The sequence below is a fragment of the Hyperoodon ampullatus genome (assembly GCF_949752795.1).
Source record: "Hyperoodon ampullatus genome assembly, chromosome: 2".
Taxonomy (NCBI): Eukaryota; Metazoa; Chordata; class Mammalia; order Artiodactyla; family Ziphiidae; genus Hyperoodon; species Hyperoodon ampullatus.
In genome coordinates this window covers 14,186,131-14,207,156 of record NC_136915.1, presented here as the reverse complement: position 1 = coordinate 14,207,156, position 21,026 = coordinate 14,186,131, and the positions used below count along the sequence as shown (strand labels likewise).

General features: G+C 57.6%; 1 protein-coding gene across 3 annotated transcripts in view; it reads right to left on the bottom strand.

Moving 5' to 3' along the window:
• The window catches only part of ARHGEF10L (Rho guanine nucleotide exchange factor 10 like), a gene marked incomplete at its 5' end in the record, with an annotated part of 109,303 nt that overhangs the window by 59,975 nt on the left and 28,302 nt on the right, over positions 1 to 21,026 (bottom strand). Inside the window, 9 exons of one of the 3 annotated variants that reach the window (XM_079697396.1) lie at positions 1,167 to 1,312; positions 5,944 to 6,117; positions 6,862 to 6,954; positions 8,266 to 8,382; positions 9,381 to 9,560; positions 10,549 to 10,626; positions 12,898 to 13,004; positions 15,517 to 15,625; positions 18,508 to 18,624. In XM_079697396.1, the coding sequence (XP_079553522.1) occupies positions 1,167 to 1,312; positions 5,944 to 6,117; positions 6,862 to 6,954; positions 8,266 to 8,382; positions 9,381 to 9,560; positions 10,549 to 10,626; positions 12,898 to 13,004; positions 15,517 to 15,625; positions 18,508 to 18,624 (1,121 nt within the window). Of the gene's footprint in view, positions 1 to 1,166; positions 1,313 to 5,943; positions 6,118 to 6,861; positions 6,955 to 8,265; positions 8,383 to 9,380; positions 9,561 to 10,548; positions 10,627 to 12,897; positions 13,005 to 13,773; positions 13,946 to 15,516; positions 15,626 to 18,507; positions 18,625 to 21,026 lie in introns of those variants that run through there. The other 2 variants (XM_079697395.1, XM_079697397.1) reach the window with 2 other exon arrangements.

Here is a 21,026-nt window from a genome sequence, read left to right as displayed (position 1 = left end):
ATGAGTGGGTAGAAGCTGTGTGCGAGTCCCCACATAGCCCTGCTTGCTCCCCGCCTTCCAGGACATGTGATCCACAACCACGGATAATCCCCAAATCTGCTCCGTGGCCATGCACAGGAAGGCACAGCCGACTCTGGGTGCAGAATCTAAATCAGGCTCCTCGGGCGCCCCCCGCCCCACACGTGCTCCAGCCAGGCGGTGGGAGAGCCAGGCTGGGGTTAACGCCCAGCTACGGGTGACTGCTTTCCCTCGTGGGTCTGGGCTGTTGCTGCCATCCTGCTGTTTCCGTGGGTTTTGAAACCGCTGCCAAATATTGAGAACCGAGATTCTCTTCCACTCGAGTGGATACGAGTATGGCTGGAAAGGTCCCAGCTGGCCTTCATTTGGTAAAGGGTCACAATCCCTGATGCCCACAGGACCAAGCAGTGGATGCGAGTGACCCGGACCAGGTGGGAGCCCCAGTAAAGAGTTCACGCAACCCAGCTGCAGGCCCGTGTGGCCCCAGGCAGTGTGGGCCCAGAACGCGAGATCTTCACGTTTCTAAGAGAAGCCAGATGTCTCAACCTTTGTGTGAATTCCCCGTAGAAGCCAAACATAAGATTTCCAGAGGCCTAGTGCAACCCATGGGCCATGAGTTCGCAGACTCTGGTCTAAAGAATCACCCTCTCCCCACTGCAGGGCGCCAACTCCAATCCCGACTCCAGGCAGCAGCCTGCCTGTGGGCATTGCTACAACCTCTGACCCAGAACCGGGAAACCAGGCTCCTGCAGGGAGTCGGGGGGAAAGGCAAAGACTCTTGTTGAGAAACAATCAGATCTGGCCGGAGGAAAATCTATTTGACTTAAAGCAGCAGGGATTTGGGATCTGGGCTGGGAACAGGGAAGAATCTCTTGAATTTCAAAGTGGTCAAAACTCAGCAGACTGTGCAGTTCTGACGGCAGAGTTCCAGAACAGTCCACCCTGTGCAACAGACAGCTGTTTGCCCTCAGTGACTTCTGCAGGTGCTTCCTAGCTCTGGGGACCAGGGACAGAGCAGGCACAATGGGATAGAAGAGGAAGTCAGGACGTTGGAGGCCTCCGATGAGCTCATGTAGGACCCCAGCTATGACGGACTGGGACACAAGAGGAGGGGTCCCCAGGGAGGGGCGACGGCCAGGCCTGCTTACTTGAAGTTGATGTTGGCGCAGACCAGCATGTCGCTGAGCAGGAAGACCCTGCGCTCCTTGGACTTGATCAGCTGCCCGCGGTCACCGTACACGGTCTCCGTCAGCGTCTCACACAGGAGCAGCTGACGCTGGCCTGAGGTCAAAAGCTGGGGGGAGGGGACGGAGCAAGGTCAACACCAACATCGTACACGGGCTGCTCCACAGACGTCACTGTGCCAAAGACCCAGGATTCTCCCTCCACACACAAAGGGGACCACAGCTGGGAGACGTGGAGGACGAGGCAGGGCCACGCCCTCCATCCCCGGGGAACAAGAGGCACCGACCACCCACCGGCCCCAGCAGCCAGCACCCCTGCTCAGGTGAGCCAGCCACTGCCAGCCTGTCCCTATGTCACTGCCAGCAGCACAGCTCCAGAGCCACAGACCTGTGCTCTGACCTTGGTTCCCGGAGCACCCGCTGTGAAGCCCTCTGGCAGGTGCCGTGTCACCTCTCCACACCTCAGCTTTCTCAGCTGTCAAGTGGGCGATACCTCAACTGCTCACATCACCAAGGCAACGTGTGACCGGACCTGGCTACATGATCCGCAGAGCCCAGCAGAGGAGGAAAACACGGTGCTCGCTCAGAATTATTAAGAATTTCAGGGGCTTCCCTGGTGGCGCAGTGGTTGAGAGTCCGCCTGCCGATGCAGGGGACACAGGTTCGTGCCCCGGTCCGGGAGGATCCCACATGCCGCGGAGCGGCTGGGCCCGTGAGCCATGGCCGCGGAGGCTGCGCGTCCGGAGACTGTGCTCCGCAACGGGAGAGGCCACAACAGTGAGAGGCCCGCGTACCGCAAAAAAAAAAAAAAAAAAAAAATGAATTTCAAGATGGCGATGGCAGAGCATTAAGCCAAACGTGGGGCCCTTCTGAGTGCCCGCCCTGCGTGACGGCACAGGACACACACCCAAGGAGCCGGCCCTGCGACGGGACACCCCACAGATGGCCACTGTCCCCACTGCTGCCACTGTTCGTGTGGCCTCAAGCAGGGAGACTCCTGGCCTGAAAGTAGGTCCCATTCCCCACCCTGACCTGTTGAACAGTCTCAGCTACTGGCCTCGTGGAAGGCCTCGTGTGGGGCTGGGACAAATCTGCTGGTTGACAAGGAAACCCTCTGACAAGGCTGAAGGCCTTCAAGCCTCCAGCATCCGAACAGCCGTTTGCCCATCTCGGGCTGGATTCCAAGAATGCTGCCAGCACCGGACCACCATCAGACCCAGAGACCCGCTGGGAAAACATCTCTTTACTAACTAAGGATTTTGCTGAGGAGGAAAAGGAGTATTCAGCAAAATTCCTTCCCAAAGCCCATGATTCTGATAACAACAGCTAGCGCCTCTCCGCCCCATCCTCACAAGGGAAAGGGCGGATCATCCCAAAACCTCTCCTGGAGAGAACGCCCTTCTGTTCTGGGAAGAACGGTGTCTCTCCAGGCGACACGGAAGCCCCAGTGACACCACATGCCACTAGATAGTCCACCTCTCATTTAATCACCTCAAGAACGCTGAGGCCTCCCCATTCCTGGACAAGGGGACGGAGATTCCAGAGGTAAAGTGACTTGCTGAGACCCAATGCCGGTTGAGCGGCAGGGCAGGACACAGCCAGGCCACACACGCTGTTCCCAGCACCGGACAGCCAGCCACACGCCCTCTGGCTCCTGACTGGGGGTTAGAGGAGTCAGAGGAAGCCCACTGCTCCCAACACACACAGAAAGTCTCAGGGTACCCCAGGGATACCCCCATGACTGCTAAGACTGGGCTCCCCCAGCCCACAGCCTCCACCAGCAAGCTGACTGCCAGCTCGTGTAAACACAGCTGGGACCCTGCAGACAGCAGGCCCCTCAGAAGACAGCCAAGTGTGCCGTGACCCTTTTCCTCAGGGGAGAGGAAAGTCCCCTGGCTTCCAACAACCATCCTCCTGCCACTTAAGCAGATTTAAAAAAAAGAAAGACAAAAGAAAACTCGGATATTGCACAAACAGCCCCCTGCAGTCACGTCCTGAGCAGGCACATTTTGAAACAGCCGACACGGTTCCACTTCGGGCACACCCAGTTTCATTTCCACTTCTCTCTGGGTGATGAGTGGCAAGAGGGAAATCACTGCACTGGCCTCAGAGCTGGCCGAGACTGCCCCAGGGGGGCCCTGGCAGGAGAAGGCGTGGTGTGCAGCCACCATCACTCTCTCCATGACACCATCCCACACGCATCCAACACACCCACTTGACAGGTGGGAAAACTGAGGCTTGGGGCTGTCAGTTCCTCGCCCAACACCCAACAGGTCCCCCTGACCTCCAGCCAGTGACCACTGCTCCTCAGAGCCCGGGTCCTCCCCAGCGGACAGAGCAGAAGGGAACAGACAGCTCTTCCCAGAGCAAGTGCTAAGGAGAAGGGTTTCCTTCTCCCAAGTGATCTCACAAGTGTGTGAGCCAAAACAAGAGAAACCCTCTTGGTTACAGGAAAGGAGCTAAAGACAGAAGAAGATACTTCCCAAGTGCAAAGACCATCAAACACTAGCATGGTGGCCATGGCTGGGCTGAGGTCTTTTTAACCCGAGAGACATTTCAAAATAGAAGGCTTGGGACTTCCCTGGTGGTCCAGTGGCTAAGAATCCGCGCTCCCAACACAGGGGGACCAGGTTCGATCCCTGGTTGGGGAGCTGGATGCCGCATCTAAGCGTCTGCCTGCCGCAACTAAAGATCCCACATGCCGCAACTAAGACCCGGCACAGCCAAATAAATAAGTAATTTTTTTAAAAAAATAGAAGGCTCGTGTGGGACTGGCTGGGTAAGTCCTGCCTGGAGGCGGGGAGGGGGGATGACCCCCACCCTTCAGGCCCACCCTGAGCAATCCTGGATGGGGATACACCCCAGGGAGGGGGCTCCATCCCCTGCCTCATCTTTTCTTCCCAGCTCTATACTCCTGGAACAGGCAAAGCAAACCCAGGTGCCTGCAGGGCCAGAAGTAACCTCAGTGGGAAGAACTGGATGTGGACTGAGCGGTCAAGGGCAGCCGCTACTCAGGTGACTGGTGCCACATAGGAAGGTGGGCCAGAGTGCCAGCTCTTCCGACCCTTAAGAAGACACATGAGTCTAAATGTTGTGGGACATTTCTCCATTTCTTAATGTTGGCAATTAATTCCATTTTCCTAAAAATACCGTATGGGCCTAAATACACATGTGCAGCCTGAATTTGGCCTGAGGTGGGACAGTCTTAAGATGCAGGACCCTGAAGCTTAGAATTGCAAGGGACCCTGCAAGTTAACTTGTCCGGGCCTTGTTTTGCAAGCCTGTGGTGAAAATTAAACATGACAACGCAGGTTAGAGAGTATCATATACTGTAAAGGGCGGGGCCACGTGGTGCTCCTGGTAACACTCCCCAAACGTTAGAAAGTTCCACCCCGTCTGGCTGAAATCTCATCGGCCTTAGTCACTGGCCTTAGTTCTGCTTTTGGGGCCACAGAGCCAGGAGGCTCCCAGTTTTCCCCCAGAATACCTGAACACCTCCCTGTGACCCCACAGGATGTCCCTTCCCCAAAGAACAACGCTTGCCCTCGCCAAGTACCCTGGAGTGGGGGTCACCTCACCCCGAACCATCGGGGCCAAACCCCACACTCTGGTGGGTGAAAGAAGGCGGGGCCCAGGACCTCCCAGATGTGGGTGCAGCTGCAAGCGGCTCATGTCACAAGCCATTAGGGAAACAGAGGACTAAAGTTCACCAACAGGACCTCCCTGGTGGCGCAGTGGTTAAGAATCCGCCTGCCAATGCAGGGGACACGGGTTTGAGCCCTGCTCTGGGAAGATCCCACATGCCGCGGAGCAACTAAGCCCATGCGCCACAACTACTGAGCCTGAGCTCTAGAGCCCACGAGCCACAACTACTGAACCCGCGTGCCACAACTACTGAAGCCCACGCACCTAGAGCCCGTGCTCCACAACAAGAGAAGCCACCGCAATGAGAAGCCCACGCACCGCAATGAAGAGTAGCCCCCGTTCGCCACAACTAGAGAAAGCCCGTGCACGGCAACGAAGACCCAACGCAGCCAAATAAATAAATAAAATTTTAAAAATAAAAAAATAAAGTTCACCAACAGGTGACTCTGGGAGGTGATTAATTTTTTTGTACCAATTTTGTGTTTTAAAAACAGAGTTCCCTAATAGACTCATTTGAAATTTTTTCAAGATTTTTTTTTTGCTAGAATGTTCCTAAATTGCAATTCCAAAACATGGCATGGATTTTTCTTTCTGCTTCTTAAAAAATAACACTAATAATGACAACTGCCACCTTGTATTAAGGGCTCTGGGTCTGACAGTTTGCCAGCTCTCTCATTTGCCTCACAGAAGCCCTGAGGGTCAGGCGCCATCGAGCTCTTCTCATTACAGAGGAAGCAACTGAGGTTCAGAGAGGTTGGGTGATTCCCCTGAGGCCACACAGTAAGCACCAGCAGCAAAATCTGGATTCAAACCCAGACTCTGACTCCATGGCCCACTAGTTTAAGCACAATACTAGGCTATCATTTCTGGCATCTTTACTGGCAATTACACTGCTGAATAAAATCAGCTTTTATCCTAAAATCACATGAGTATAACGAATGTGGAGGTCTAGTCAAGATTAATCCTTAAGGTAAGGTCTGCGGGCTCAGAGAAGCAAGGAGTCGCCTCCCTCGGAGAACACTGCCACCTGGTGGGTGCCACAAGGCAGGAGGCAGAGTGACAGGCGACTCCAGCTGCAGGGCAGGTACGCACGCACCTTGTTGAGGCTGCTGCGGTCACTGACGCTCTTGGTCAGCTGCTGGATCTCGGCCACCTGGTCGGCCAGCCGCTTCTGCTCGTTGAGCTTCTCGGCCAGCGTCTCCAGCTCCGTGAGCGCCAGCTGCAGCGAAAGCCTGTCCGGGTGGCCCCTGGGGGTGTTCTTCAGCATGTCCTGCCGGGGCCCAGAGGGAGCCACGACTGAGACCCCCACCCCAGCAGACCCTCCCCTGGCTGGGGTCACAGCCTCCGCCTCCACACTTGGGCCTGAGAAGGGCCCAGCTTGTAGCCAGGACAGGCAGGGCCTGACACAGAGCAAGGCCTCAAGAAGCAGCTAGTGAATGAAAAACTAAAATAAAATAGCTGTGTGGACCAATCCCTGATTCACTGATCAACTGTACACTGAGATGAGACCCATTCCTGCTGCTGGTTGCTCTGAGAACAGAGAGGAAACCCTGCTGCGGCCCTTGGGCTGGCAGCCAGCCTTCCCCCTAGGGGGACTCACCCCTTGACTGAGGACCCCCGGCAATCAGGGGGTTGCCTCAAGCTCTCAGGGCCCAGCGTGGAGGCTAACGCTCCCTCAGGAAGCCTGAAGTGCCGAGATCAGAGCGTCCACGGGGCATCTCCTCACTGCCAGGGGCCCCACAGGCGCTCGGATTCCACGTGCCTTCCCACAACCTGGGCTAATGTCACCACCAGTCACCAGGTTCCCACCAGGGGAGGGGAAAGTAAGCTCGATGGGCTCCACCCTAGGAGTGGGGAAAGAGGGCCGGGGGGCCGAGGCCCTGCCCACCGTGCACAGATGCGTGGGTTGTGGGTGACGGATGAGAAGCCAGGCCTCCTGCCCCAACCCCATGAGGCTCGCACCATCCCACGCCCCACCCTGCAGGTTGGTGGCCGCCGGAATCCCCCGTGGTACCTGAAGCAGGAGGATGAACTGCGGGAACCTCTGGATGGGCTTCACCATCAGCCCGTAGAGCGTGACGCGGTCGGGGCTACACACCTGCCGCCGCTGTTGGAGATGAGGGGGAATAATTCACTGAGCTTCCACAGCAAGGGCCCAGCACCTGGGGTACAGATGCGGCCCATCCCGGGCTCCCCTCCCCGGGCCCAGGACCCTGCTCAGCCTTAGGCCCAAGAGAAGAGCCCAGGAGGTCCCTGGTTCCACAGTCAGGGGTCCCTGCCACCACAGGGCTCCCCTGTACAGCCCCTCACCCTGGAAAGCCTAGAGTATCACGTTAAAGTCTCTGGACTAAAAGCATAAGTAGGACATTTCAGCAACTTATCCAAGAAGTCAGGCTACTGAAAGTAGCTGAGACAACCATTTCTTCCACCTAAACTAAAGCGGATGGGCCCGGGCCAGGGTGAGGATCGGGCACGGGGATGGTTCTTACTGTCCTGTCTTTTGCTTCTGTTTCCACCTCTCCATCCACACACCTGTCACCTTGACCCGGGCCCTCAGCCCCTGCGACCCAGGCTGCCGCCACAGCTTCCCCACCGGCCTCTGCCTCCATCTGCCTCCATCCAAAACTTCAGTGGCTCCCTGCTGCCTGAAATACAACATCCTAACCCCTGGGCCAGGAGGTCCAGATCTGCCCAAACTGAACTCCAGTGCTCTGGGCCTCTCTCCCGGGCCACCCAGTGTTCCCAGGATGCAAGCAGACTTGCCTCTGACCTTTGCCCCATCACCCTTGCACCTGGAACACCCTCTTCTCCATCTCCCCGTTTCAACCCCACTGACCCCCCCAGGACCCATGTCAGATGGCACCCCATTGAGAAAGCCCCCTGACCCTCTGGGATCCAGGCTGTAGGCTCCTCAGCTGAGGCCGGGGGCCCTAGCCCACCTGCGCCTTCTGCTGGGTGGCATGTCTCTGACTCACCTAAGTGTGCGCCTAGGAAATGGGGATTGGGGACCTGGTCCCACAGCTACTTGAGGCCTATAGTCCTTTAAACTCTATTCTCCCACGTGATCCCCAAAGCACTGCTTTAAGAAAAGGGATCATCCCGGCCACAACCTGAGCCACACCAAGCCCAGCCACCATCTGCAGATGTCACAGGCCTACCCTTCCACCTGTCAAAACTCCAGGATCCCAAGTGGCTTACAGAAACTTTAACTCTTTTTCCAACTCCCCTTGGGGGAGTGGGGAAAGGAGAGGCAAATTTTCTTCCCGTGGGACTGGGGATGGCCCAAAGGAAAGAAGAGAGGTGTCTGGGCCAAAGAAGTGATGCTGCAGTGATCCCTCCCTCCTGAGAAACCTCCCTGCCCCCGCCCCCGACGGCCGGGGCTCCATTGAGAGGGGCCCCGGACCACCCTTGGGCCCACCTTGAGGAACTCGAGGAAGGCGGGCTTGGTGAGACAGGCCTTCTTGATGATGGACATGGCATTGGTAAAGTTGTTCACGTAGTCGCTGTACACGTCTAGCACCACGGACTTGGAGAACTGAAACAGGCGTGGGCGTGGCCCGGGAGGGTCACATCCATGCGAGGAGGAGGGCGACCAGCACCCCATCCTCACCGCCGACCACAGTCCTCCTCTGCCTGGAGGGTCTCAGCTAGCCTTGAGGTGAGGAAACCTGTCACCCAGTGAGGGGAGGGGACAGGGCTCAGAGAGGCACAGAGACACCAAGGTCACAGGGAGGAAGAGGTGGTGCTAAGGAGAGCCCGGGGAGGTCCCTCGTCCCCCAGCACGGCAGCCTGGCCCACAGGCAAAGGGGGGCATGGCGGCCCTTTGCTACACACCCCAGCCCCCCACCCTCAAGGATGGTGCTCCTGACCTGAGCCCCATGGACACACCGACCAGGGTGCTGGGTTTTTTGTCTTTTAGCAGAACCCAATTGCCTACAACATATCGAAGCAGGTTCCACCGATCTGACCATCTCTCACCCCATGAATCTCTCTGGGGCCCACAGACTTCAGTGTCAAAAACCATGAGTCCAGCACACCCCCTTCTTCCACAGATGGGGACCTGAGCCCCGAGAGAGCCCTGGAGCTGCCCATGTTTGCACAGCTGAGCTGGGACCAGGCCAGGTCTCCGGGAGCTTGACCCAGTGGCCTGGCCCCGACACCCTGCAGCATCCTCTGGGGCCAAGGCCATGCTCTGTGTGAGCGTCGCACAGTGGTCCCTCTGCGAGCACTCGGCAGGGGGGGCTTGAGATCGGCCAGGTGGCTGCCCACAGTGGCCCGTCTCCTGGAGGCGCTGCCACCTAGGCGGAGCCAGAACAGTCAGCGGGCGCCACGCCGGCAGACACCTCCAAGGACACGCTGCAAGGTGTCACGCCCACCCCCGTGCAGGCCAGGACGACTCAGGCCCGGCCACCCTCTGACCCCGCTGGCTGGGATGAGGCGACCAGGTGGAGGCAGGAGGCTGGCCCGGAGAACATCCAGGTCAGGGCCGCGGTTGGCACCTTGGCAGGCTGGGGAGAGTCTGGGGACACCTACCGAAGCCACAAAGAGGTCCCCAATCTTCTCGGTGGAGTCCCACTCGGCCACGCGGGAGGACAGGGCGATCTGGAACATGGAGTGGCAGTGCAGGATCTCCTTCACACGGAAGAACACCACTTGGCACTTGCGGGCACTCAGCGCCTTGGGCTCCATCTCCATCAGGGGGTTGCGGTAATCCTGGGGCCGGGGGGCGGTGGGGTGAGTGCCCCGAGGCCAGGCCACAGCCCCTGCCCCCACTGCCCTCATGGCCACCTGGACCGGGCCAAGCAGAACTCGGCAGACCTTCCTGCGGGGGGAGCACTCACCCCTCACTCTTCACCTGTCCTTCTGGAAGCATCTCCATGAACGTAACACTCCTGACCCTTTTGCCCATCCATAACCCACCCCCGTGACTTATGTGTTAAGCTGGGTTTTCGGGCGGACCCCTGCCTGCAAGGAGCTCCACGGAGGCAGTCTCCAGGGGCCGGCCCAGATCGGCTTTGCCCACAAGTGAGCCAGTCTGTCTAACGGAGCAGTGGCAGTGATGTCATAGCAAGACCTAGAGCCACACTCTCCAACCAGCTTTGTCAGAAACATGGGGTATTTTTGTCTCCACCTGCCTGAGGTCTGGGCTCCTCCACTGTGGATCCAAACTCAGGAGGGGAAATGTTGTTACTAGCATCCTCCCCCCCCTACAATTCCCCTCCCTGTTGTCCTCACCGAGAGCCCACAACATCCCAGAAGGCTCACCTTTTCAGGAATGCAAACTACAGACCAGGCCAGCACACCTTAGTCACGCAAGCATCTACTTAGCAATTCCTGTGCATCCGGATCACAGGGGAGAGGGCGCACCCAGGGAGCTCCAAGATGACGGGGAGACACTAGCCCCTGCCCCGGGGGCTCCCAGAGTGGCGAGGAAGGCACAAGAGGCACCACATGCCCTCAAGTCCATAGGATAGAGCTCATTTTATTGAACCCCGACATGGTTTCAGAAAATGCAGTCATCCTGTGAACACCAAGGCATCTGGAATTCTTGGTGTCCCCCATCTGGAGGTCCTGCCGTTTCCATAAAAGCCCTGGCCTTTGGCTCCTTCCCCTTAAAAATGCCCACAGTCCCCAAACGCTCCTTGTAAAATGTCCCTCCGGGGTCTCCCCTGCCCTCCCCCCAGATCCCCCGGAGTCCTACCTGGAGTACCCGTTTCAGAGACTCCACATAGCTGCCTTCGCTCTGCACGATGGAGCCCAGGATGTGCCTCCGGACCACCTGCTCGGGCGGAAAGCACAGTCAGCACCTGTGCCAACCATGGCACAGAGCGAGCACCGGCTGTGTGCGGAGCCCCAGGTGATGGGGAGAGGAGTCATGACGCCCAGTGGAGCTGCCGGCCGCAGGACAGAAGGAACTCGTCTTTCCCAGAGCCGCTCCTGGACCACTGGGGCCTGGCAGGCCAGCATTCCCTTCCAGAGCCCCTGCCAACCCCAGACAAATGCCCGTGCTCCCCAGACTGCAGCATGGGGGCAGGGGACGCCGGGACTCGAGTCCCCTGCCTGGTCTCTGCTCCCACACATCCAGGAATGGGAAACCACCACTCTCCTCCACGGGGACGGGCGGCCTCCTCCATCTTTGGACAACTTTAGCAGAAAATTCTTTCTTAGATGAAATTGAAATCTCAGCTCTCGACACTTATAGCTCCAATCCTTAACCAATCCCTCTCCCATCCCCACCAAGTGGTCTCTACTTCAAGCTAAACATCCCAGCCCCTTATCCTTCCCCACTTGCCCTCCCTATCTCTCCTCAGCTCAAATTAGTGCATCTCTCAGGTGCAGACCGACCAGCACCCAGTCAAGAAGCCCTCACCTGGATACAGCAGCCTGCGGGCTGGGAGGGGGGCTGGTGGGGGGACTTTGCTGCACCCTGGAATCATGTAGCTCCCACCCCAGACATTCTGAATGAATTGCTATGGGGTGCAACCTCGGCAACAGTGTTTTTTAAAGCTTCCCAGGTGGTTCTATCGTGCAGCAAAGCTGGGACAGAGCTCATGAAAGGTATCGCACATGAGAGGCGTCCGAGGGGGGAGCCTATCCACCTTGGCCCAGAGCTGGGAGGGTGACTCACCCCCACTGTGCCCCCAAAGCCATCCTGAGAACATCGATCCAGGCGCCCACCACCATCTCCCCTGCTCTCCCCTCTGCTTCCTCCCTCCTGCCTCTGGCACACCCTTTGCATCTCCTCCCACCACCCTGCCTGTGCCCAGGCCTGACCATGGCCCCTGGCAGTGTGAGAAGCCAGGCCACTGTCCTTCAAGCTGCCCCACAGTGGGATGCTTTGTCAACGATCCCCAGTTTCTCAGGTGTTCCCAGAGCAGCGTTCTCAACCCCAGCATGCTGATGTTTGGGGCCGTCCTGTGCGCTGTAGGATGTGTAGCAGCATCCCTGGCCCCTACCCACCAGATTCCAGTAGCACCCGACCCCCCCACAAGCTGTGACAACCAGAAGCATCACCAGACATTGCCAAATGTCCCCTGGGGGACAAAACAAACTCGGTTGAGAGCCACTGGCCTAGAGTAACTAACACTGCTGATCCAAGAAATGTAAAAGGCTCCCGAGGAGACAGACCTGGCCGACATCAAAAAGGGGAACCCCGGATAATGAGCTGGCAGCCCAGGGTCCTGCCTGGCTCTGAGCTCTGATGGCTCTGACAGTGACTCACTGCATAGGGGAGGGAGCAGGGGGGTCACCACCTCAGTGTTGCCAGGGGCCAGGCAGGAGAAGAAGGAAGGAAGGAGGCGGATGGACTCCCAAGACGAGAGGTGTGGCCGTATCTCCGATTTTCAAAAGGGGCCCATCATCAGGATTTGCTGCCAACTCCAAACCGGCCAAGCCCCTCATTGCATTTGCTGCCCCGACATGTCTTGCTCAGAGCCCTCATGACCAGAGGGAGGCAGGGGTCTCTCCCCCTGCCTCATGGCTAAGGAAACCCCAGTGGGAAAAAACTCAGACCTGACTCTGCCGAGGAAGGTCCCAGAGCACAGCCACCCCGATCTCAATGTGACACTTCTGGAGAAGGAAGACATCGCCCGAAGAGCCCCGCTCCTGGGAAGCCTGCGGTGACTCTGGGGTCTGAACTGATGACAGGTGGGTGGATGGGGGAGGGGGGCCGGGCACCTCCAGGGTCCCCCCCTGAACTGGATTAGCTCGATGCTTCCCAGAAAGGGACTGCGGGCCCTTTGTTCAAACACCTTCGTTTGACCCAGTTACACGGGAGCTGCTCTGGCTGCCGCAGGGCTGGGAAGCAAGAGCTCCACACGCAGCCCCACCGCCACCCCGGATGATGGCGTGGAACCTGCAGGGTCCGATTTGGAAAGTCTGTGCAGCAGGTCGAGAAGAGACCCCAGGAGGTCCCCCACCCAGCTGGGGCTCTGTCAAGAGCCCCCTGATCATCACCTCCCCTTCCAGACCCAGACCTGCATGGTCCCAGGGAGCAGGCTGGGGTCCCCACCATCCCTCCCCCTGAAGACACCCCGCTCCTCCCACAAACCTGCTGCGGGCTCAGGCCGTCTGGCATGGGGCCCAGCTCCGGGGCTGGGGGCTTCATGTCCGTAACGCTGACCTCCAGGAGCCCCATGTCCTCCTCCTCCGAGTCACCTGGAAAGTGAGATGGGCTGGTGACACATACAAGGCAAGGATGACACACCTGCTCAAACTCCAGGAGCTGGAAACCACCCTCCCCCCACAGACCGGGGTCCTGGGATGGGCGGCTCCTGGGGCCACAGAGGATTAGGGCCTACTCACTGCCCTCCTGGCTATACTCTGCTAGAACAGTCCACCCGGAAATGGAAGTGAGGGAGGGATGGAGCGAGGGAGTAGAAAGCAACATGCAGCAGGGGCTCGGCTCTCAGAACCCACTCTGCCAGGAGTCTCTGTCCCCGCTCAGACCTGCCCGCTTCTGGGCTGGCAAAGGCCAGGCCGCCTATGTCCCCATCACTAGGCACTAAAAATAGTTTTCTTCTGGATGCCAAAAAGGGGGGAGAAAGTAAAGCCCCGAGAAGAACAGGGCTGTTTGGCTCTGTGTTTTCATCTTTCAAAAAAAGAGACCCAACAGGGAAGAAGTCCAGCTGGTGTCCAATAGGGCAACGCAGACATGAGTCGGGGCAGACCTCAGAGGACACATGGAGACAGACGGAGGCGGGGGCGGAGAGAAAGAGCGGAGGTCAGGCAGAGCGCAGTAACCCGGCCGTGCAGGGCGCCCGCCCCACGAGCTACAGGCACAGGCACAGGGAGACGGGACCCCGCTGCTTGCGGCCCTGAAACCCGGCTGCCCAGCAGGAAGCGGGTGCTATGGGGAAGCTGGGAAGAGAGAAGTGGCGGTGGCTCCCGGGGGCCGAGGGAACAGGGACACGCAGACGGGCCTTACCTGAGCAGGAGACAGAAGAGGAGGAGGAGGAGGGACAGTGGATGACAGTACGGGGGTCAGGGTGGTGGAGGCCCTCCTGCCTGGCCCACATGGCACCCCGGGCATCACTCCGCACCCACCCCAGCCGCTGGCCCCGCGGCTTCCTCTTCCCCCATGCGCCACTGGGTAACATTCTTGGCCGGTGATTCGAGCCCTGCTGTGGCTATTAATAACGCCTCTGGTGGGAGGGTCGCTTTAGGAAAGGCTCTGGGCTAACAGGCAGGGTGGGGAGGGAGCCTGCTGGCCGCCCGGCTGGCCTGGGGATGGGGAGGGTGACCAGGAAGAGTTCCCAGCCAGCCAGCATGTCCAGCCTGTCCCTTCTCCAGGCCACTCCAAGCTCGGAATGGCTCCTCGGCCCATCGTCCCCTCCCTCGTCGGGGGGTAGGGCTTCCCCAAAAGTTTGGCGCTGAATCAAGTATATGCAGTGGTGGGGTTAATTAAACCCGCTTCACAGATGAGGAACCTGGAAGTCCAAGAGGGGAAGAAGCGGGCAAGGTCACACAGCCAGGAGGCCGTGGAACCAGGATCGGATCCAGATCAGCAAGATGCTGTCCCAGCACCAAACACCTCCTTTTTGTGGCTGCCACTGGGAATAACACCTGCCACACAGGGGTCAGGAGCTGTGCTGGGCTCTTTCCATGTACTACTGCTGCTCGGTCATCCTCACCAAAGCCCCCTGAGACAGATGCCAGATTAGCCCCATTGTACAGATGAGGAAACTGAGGCACAGAGAGGGTAAAATACATAGATTTCAAGAGGGTGCAGAGCCTCAAAGTCCTCCCTGGCTTGAATGCCTGTGCTAACGGGGCCCTGTTCTCTCACCCCTGCCCTCACTCCAGCCAGAGGAAGCCTCTTCCGTCCCCTCCACGCCTGTGTGTCCCCAGGCGAGACACTGACCCACTCTGTGCCTGTTCCCCCATCTCCAAATGGGAACAAGACAGCCCTCTGTCCCTGTCTGGTGTTTATAAGTATTAAATGAGAAACTGTAAAGCTCTTAGGAGAGTGCCTGGCACACAACAGACACTCCATAAACGATGACCATCATGAAAATCACTTCTTGAACGTTTCATACCTTCCCACCTCCGGACCGTTGGACATGCTGGCTCCTCTGCCCGGAGCACCCACTCCCTGCCCCGCTCCCTGGCCTGATGGACCTGGGTCCCCTTCTCTTTCTGCTCTCAGCCCTTCCCTGACCTTTCATTTGCACATTCCACGCTCACTTCCCCCACGCTCCCACCGTGGCACCCCACCATGCGGCTGGTCATTTCCTGTTTGCATGCCTGTCTCCATACTGTCCCAGGTGCTCCTGCAGGCAATACCACCTAACCCATCTTGGTGTCCCTGCACCCAGCACGGGGCATGGCACTTAGTAGGTGTTCAATAAATGTTGGCTGGTGGAGAGACAGGTGCATGGATAAAGAAGGGAATGAACAGGCACATTCAAAGATGAGGTCAGGTGAGCATGGGAGGCAAGAGGCCAAGGAGGAGGCCACGACAGAGACCAAGGGCAGGGATGCTGAAGGGAGAGGCCCACATTTCCCGGAAGAGATGGGGTCCACCTGCCACAGGCCAGGAAACAAGCTGGCACATTTGGGGATCAGTCCCCAAACCCCACCGCCAGAGGAGCCCGGACACCCAGTAACCTCGCCCACCCACCCCTGCCGAGCACGGAGCCCGCCCCTGGCCCGGCCCGCAGCGCCTCACCGAGGACATCCTTCCTGTGCAGAAAGGACACTTTGCGCATGACTGCGATCCTCGTCTTCTCCAGCCCGTCCTTGGTCCCGCTCTTGGCGGCCTTCATGAGCTGGGTCATCTGAGCAAAGGCAGGGGGGCTCATCAGAGAAGCGGAAGGAGGCCTTGCGACATCTGCTACCAAGGGCCACCAGCCCTATCCAGGCCTCCCGGCCGGGGCTACAAACATGAGGACCCCGGAGCCCAGTGCCTCCCAGGGAGGTGGCAACAGAGGCCAAGAAAGACAGCAGGGCAGTGCCACCCCGAGACCTCCTGGGAAGCGGTGGAAGGGCATTCACGCCCTGGGGGACCTTCCGGGGGTAACCCTCTTTACTAACCCAGTTTTTTCCCCTTGGGTGTCAAATTAAGGACATGGGGTGACATTGGGGAAAAGGCTCAAGGCCTGGAGTCCTAGGCCTGGTTCAGATCCCAGCCCTACCACTCCCCCAACCCCGCGTGACTCTGGACAAGACCCTGAACCTCACTGAGCCTCAGTTTCCTCCCTGAGACCCGCCAGAGCCTGTGAGGACTAAACAGTGTCTGGGGAAGCATGCTGAACAGTAAAATGAGCTGCACAGATGCCCAAGCTTACTTCAGGAGCAAGTATTAAAGGAGGGAAGCACCCCCATCCCCTCAGTGGAACCCCGGCCCCCCCAATAGCCGGGTTTCTTACTGAGCCTCTGCCCAGGAACAAGGGGGAGGCTGGTGCCTCCACGGAGCCGGGCGCAGCTTCCCTCAGGTGGGGAGGACCTGTGAGCACGGGCGCAGCAAGCGAAGCAGACACGGGGCGTGGGCGGAGGCAGGCCCAGGACGGGGAAGCGGCCCCTTGGGCTTGCAAACAGAGCTGCCGTCCCCTAACTCACTGCTTTGTCCCCTCAGCCCCCAGCCCAGTCCTGGAAGCTTGCCTGACGCACAGCCAGTGCTAGAAGTTTCCACATGGTTGGCAATGTTCCCTGTCTGCGCTGTCCAACATAGCAACGGCCAGCCACACGTCGCCACTGGGCACTTGAGAGCTGGCGAGTGCGACTGAGGACCCCAAGTCCTGGTGATCTTTAATTTTAATTAACTTAAATGTAAAGAGCTGGGTGGCCATCATAATGGCCGGTACAGTTCCAGGAAACCCCCTCCTTCCTGAAGCTCTCTGCTGAAGGTGGGAAGCACTCATCTGGGGGTCCCTGGTGTCTGCTCTCACCATCACCTTCCTCCAAACATCCGCCCTGGTCCCCAGCATAAGGGCCCTGGCACTTCTCAAGGGTGTGGGTCAGGAAGGCTTGCTGAACACCGAGTGGGTGCTGAGGCTGGGGGCAGGGTGGTAACTTTTCAGGAACAAGACGACTTTCTGGAAACAACCAACAGCCAGCAGGCGAAAGGGAAGTCCCGGGCCCCTCCCTGCCTCTAAATGGTATGATTCTAGAGCAGCAGTTCTTGGCCTTTCGGAGAGGTGGGTGGGGTTGTCCTAAACACCTGTGAGAATCTAACGAGAGGGACATTCGACCCCAGACCCCAGAAACCGTACGAAGATGCTCCTCCTCCTCTGAGGGGGTCATGACCCCCAGACTGGAAACCTCTCTCCTGGAGCCCAGTTCCTGTCTCAGCAGAAAGCCATCAGGGGGGCTGTCCTAGGAACCCCCAAAGTGGTCTGTGGGGGAACCATCAGAGACCTTTCCTGGGCCAAAAAAGAGCAACAGGTGAGCACCTGGAAGGCGTCCCGGGGTCAACCTGCCACCTCCACTGGCTCACAGCACTGAGCACAGAGCCCGACCTGGGGGCCGACTCAGGGGCCGGGCTGGGGAAAGCACCCTGGTCTCGACGCCACCCTCCACGTGCTCCCTGCTCCTCCCTGGGCCGCAGCTTCCTGAGAAGTTAAATCTGCCCCCACCTCCAGTCACACAGGGCTCTCAGAGGGTGTCCGTATAAGGGCCTTGCAAACTGTAAAGGGTCTCTCCGCCTCCTCCAGAGAGGCCTCCAGTTCTGAGAAAATGGGCAGGGCTACAGGACAGAGGGAGGGCAGGCTCTGGTTTGCACAGACGCAGGCTTGAACCCCAGTTCTGCCACTGACCGCTGGTGGGACCACCAGCCAGTTGCCTCACTTGCTGGCCTCACTAACGCTGAATGACAGCGGCCTCCCAGGGCGTCTCAGGGAGAAAACGGTCAGGCACACAGGTAGTAATGGTCACCATCCACTAAACTCTTAGGCTGTGCCCAGTGCGGCCCTAAGCACCTGACGGTTCTGAGCTCACATCCACCCTGGGGGCTGGTACTGTTCATGCCGCCATGTCACAGGCAAGGAAACTGAAGCTCAGAGAGGTCAAGAGGCCTGCCCAGGATCACACAGCGAGGAGGTGGTGGGGCTGGCATTCAAATCCAGGCCTGCAGGCCTCCAAAGCCCACAGAACACAGTAGGTGCTCAAGGAATGGAAGCTACTGCTGTCCATATCATCATCCTTATGCAGAGGTCGGAGTCCCATCTGAGAAGAAGGCACTGCGGTTTCTCCTACTGGCCTCCTTACCCCGGACCTCTCTGAACAGCTCCGAGGCAGAACGTCCAATGTCACCAACAGTCATATTTTTCAAAGTGTAACCCAAACCCACCTGCCATAGTTACCAAATTCATAGATTCCTAGGCCTTGGCCCAGACCTGTAGAATCAGCCTCTCTGGGGGTGGAGCTCAGGAATCTGCATTTTTCAAAGCACTCAGGTGATTCTGAGGGCCCTAAAGTTTGAAAGCCCACACAGGAATTCTTATCGACGGTTAAGGTGTCAGTTGAGGGTGGGAAGAAAGAGAGGCGAGGACATGGACAGGAGCGAGCCAGCCCTGCGCATCAGCCTGCGCAGCCGACGAAAGATGCCACCAAGTTCCAGGGCTCGAGGCAGCTCCGGGACTCGGCCCCTCCCCTGCAGCCCCAGAAGCAGCAGGAAAGGCCCCGGGAGCCCCCAGGACTTGGAGGGACAGACAGACAATACCTTATAATCGTACTTGTGCTTCAGCTCCTGCATGTCTCTCCCCCCAACTCTTAAAGCCAAGATGTCTCTCTTAGTCCTGGCGCATCGCTCCTTTAGCCTAGTCAGGTCTGGAGAAAGCTGGAGCCCCCAAGCAGCCAGGCAGAAGGACAGCAGGTGAGAGGAGCAGGCGGGGAGGGCAGGAGACAAAACACCGGCAACAGAGTAAAAAGGAGACTCAGGTGAGGTGGTGGATAGACAACTCGGGGCAGGAGGGATGGGGCACCTGGGGACCACCAGGCTCCTGCCTGGAGTGAGCTCCAGCAGCATCCAACCCCAACATGCCAAGCAGTTGAGGGCTGGGTCTCTGTAGCTGTGGGGGAGGAGAGGTGGGAGGGGAACAGCCCAGGCCCCCTCCCAGTGCTCAGAGGACAAGGACTGTGTCTCGGTCATCTCCCCATCCCAGGAGCCCGCATGGGGCTCTCGACATAAGAGGCTCTTGGCAAGTTTCTGAGATGGATGAATGGCAGGTGGACGGATGGGTGGAATGCGTGGGCAAGGGTTGATAAATGGATGAGTGGGCAAATGCAGAAAGATGGGTGAATGCAGAGAGGGGCGGTTGGATGGATGGACAATAGACAGGTGGGTAGATGGACAGGCTCATAGATGGATGGATAGACAGATAAATGGATGGATGGGTGAGCAAATGGATACATGTAGTTGGATGACTGTACAGCTGGGCAAATGGGTAGAGGAATGAAGAGATAGTCAGATGAATTAATAAAAACATGGATGGATGGAAGCAGTGCTGTGCTGGTAAATATTCAACAAGTGGTTCTCCAGGAAAGAGAGCCCTGCCTTGTAGTATTTCCACGGCGTGAACACGCCCACCACAGCCAATTCCAGACTACCGATGTGACATCACTGAGTGTGAAGTTGGAAAGGGATGTGCACAATTGGTTCTTGGGTTCTTGTGAGCTAGGATGAGCTGGCTCGAGCACACCACTGGAGGAACAGAGGGAGGAATAGATGGAGGGAGGGATGGCAGGCAACCGGATGGAGGGATAGGTGGCTGACTGGCTTACATACTATCTGGGAAGGGCTTCCCTGGTGGCGCAGTGGTTGAGAGTCCGCCTGCCGATGCAGGGGACACGGGTTCGTGCCCCGGTCCGGGAAGATCCCACATGCCGCGGAGCGGCTGGGCCCGTGAGCCATGGCCGCTGAGCCTGCGCGTCCGCAGCCTGTGCTCCGCAACGGGAGAGGCCACAACAGTGAGAGGCCCGCGTAATGCAAAAAAAACCAAAAAAAAACAACAACAACAAAAAAAAGTACTATCTGGGAAGATGGACAGATAAATGGACAAACAGACAGACATTGAAATGCATGAACTGTAGGAGCAATAGTGATATTTGGTAAAATATAGAGAAGATCAGGACTGGGACTACTTGTAGAAAAGTAGACAAGCAGAGGAATCGAAAGCATGAGCTTAGAGGCAGGTGGGCCTACATTCAAATCACTGCTCCCCGCTTACCAGCTGGAAAAGTCTCTTTCCCTCTCTGAGTGACAGCTTCCTCACTGGTAAAGTAGCCATAATAATAATTACCTCATAGTATCACTGAGAAGGTTAAATGGACAAAGCATGTAAACCCCAGAGCTTAGTGAGTGTTCAAACAAATGGAAGCTTTTTTAGATATGAGACTATCTTTCAAATAATAAATGCTCAATATTTGTTGAATGGATGGACAGTTGACTGGATGGATGGATGGATGGATGGATGGACGGACGGACGGAGGGATGAACGGATGGACAAGGTACTTCCTTTCCAATCCTATGTGATGTTGAGCTGCGGTTCCACCACCTACTTGCTGTGTGGCCCTCACCACATCATTTAACCTCTCTGAGCTTCTGTCACTTAGGTTCTCTGATCAACAAAATGAGACTCTTAAAGCAAGTAATGCCAACCACTCTAGGGTATTAGGAACAATAAATGAAACTGCTCTGTCAGCTGTAGCACACTGGGCAGATATTCACTATTGTTATACAAAGAAGTAGCAGGACAGGGATCCTTCTGAGAGTTACTCAGACTCCCCAGGAAACTGGAGTCCTGTTTCATCTGTAAATAGGACTGACATGATAAATCATAAAGGACCTGGGCCTCTGCCTCTCTCAGGGTCCGAAGAACTAGATTCGAAGGTCAACTGCAGACTTAGCTGGATCAGAGTCAACCAGCTGAGGTCAGAGCTGGCATTGCTGCCCAGGCCCCTGGCCAACCGGATCACGGTTACCTTAATTATGAAGAGATCACAGTCAGAAAGTGGAAAGGTTCAGTGGAGCCCATTTCACAGCTGGGGGAAAAAAAGACAAAACCTCCCACGGACCATGGGGGGCGACCAGCAGGCCCTCATTAATCAGGGTCAGGCTCCTGGTCACAGCTGGGTCAAGTGCTCCTGAGGAGGTCCCTCTGCAGACCACCAGTCATTTTCTTTGGCAAAAATCGGCCCACTGAGGGCTGGCTTGGCCAGACACCTGCAGGAGGGGCTCCA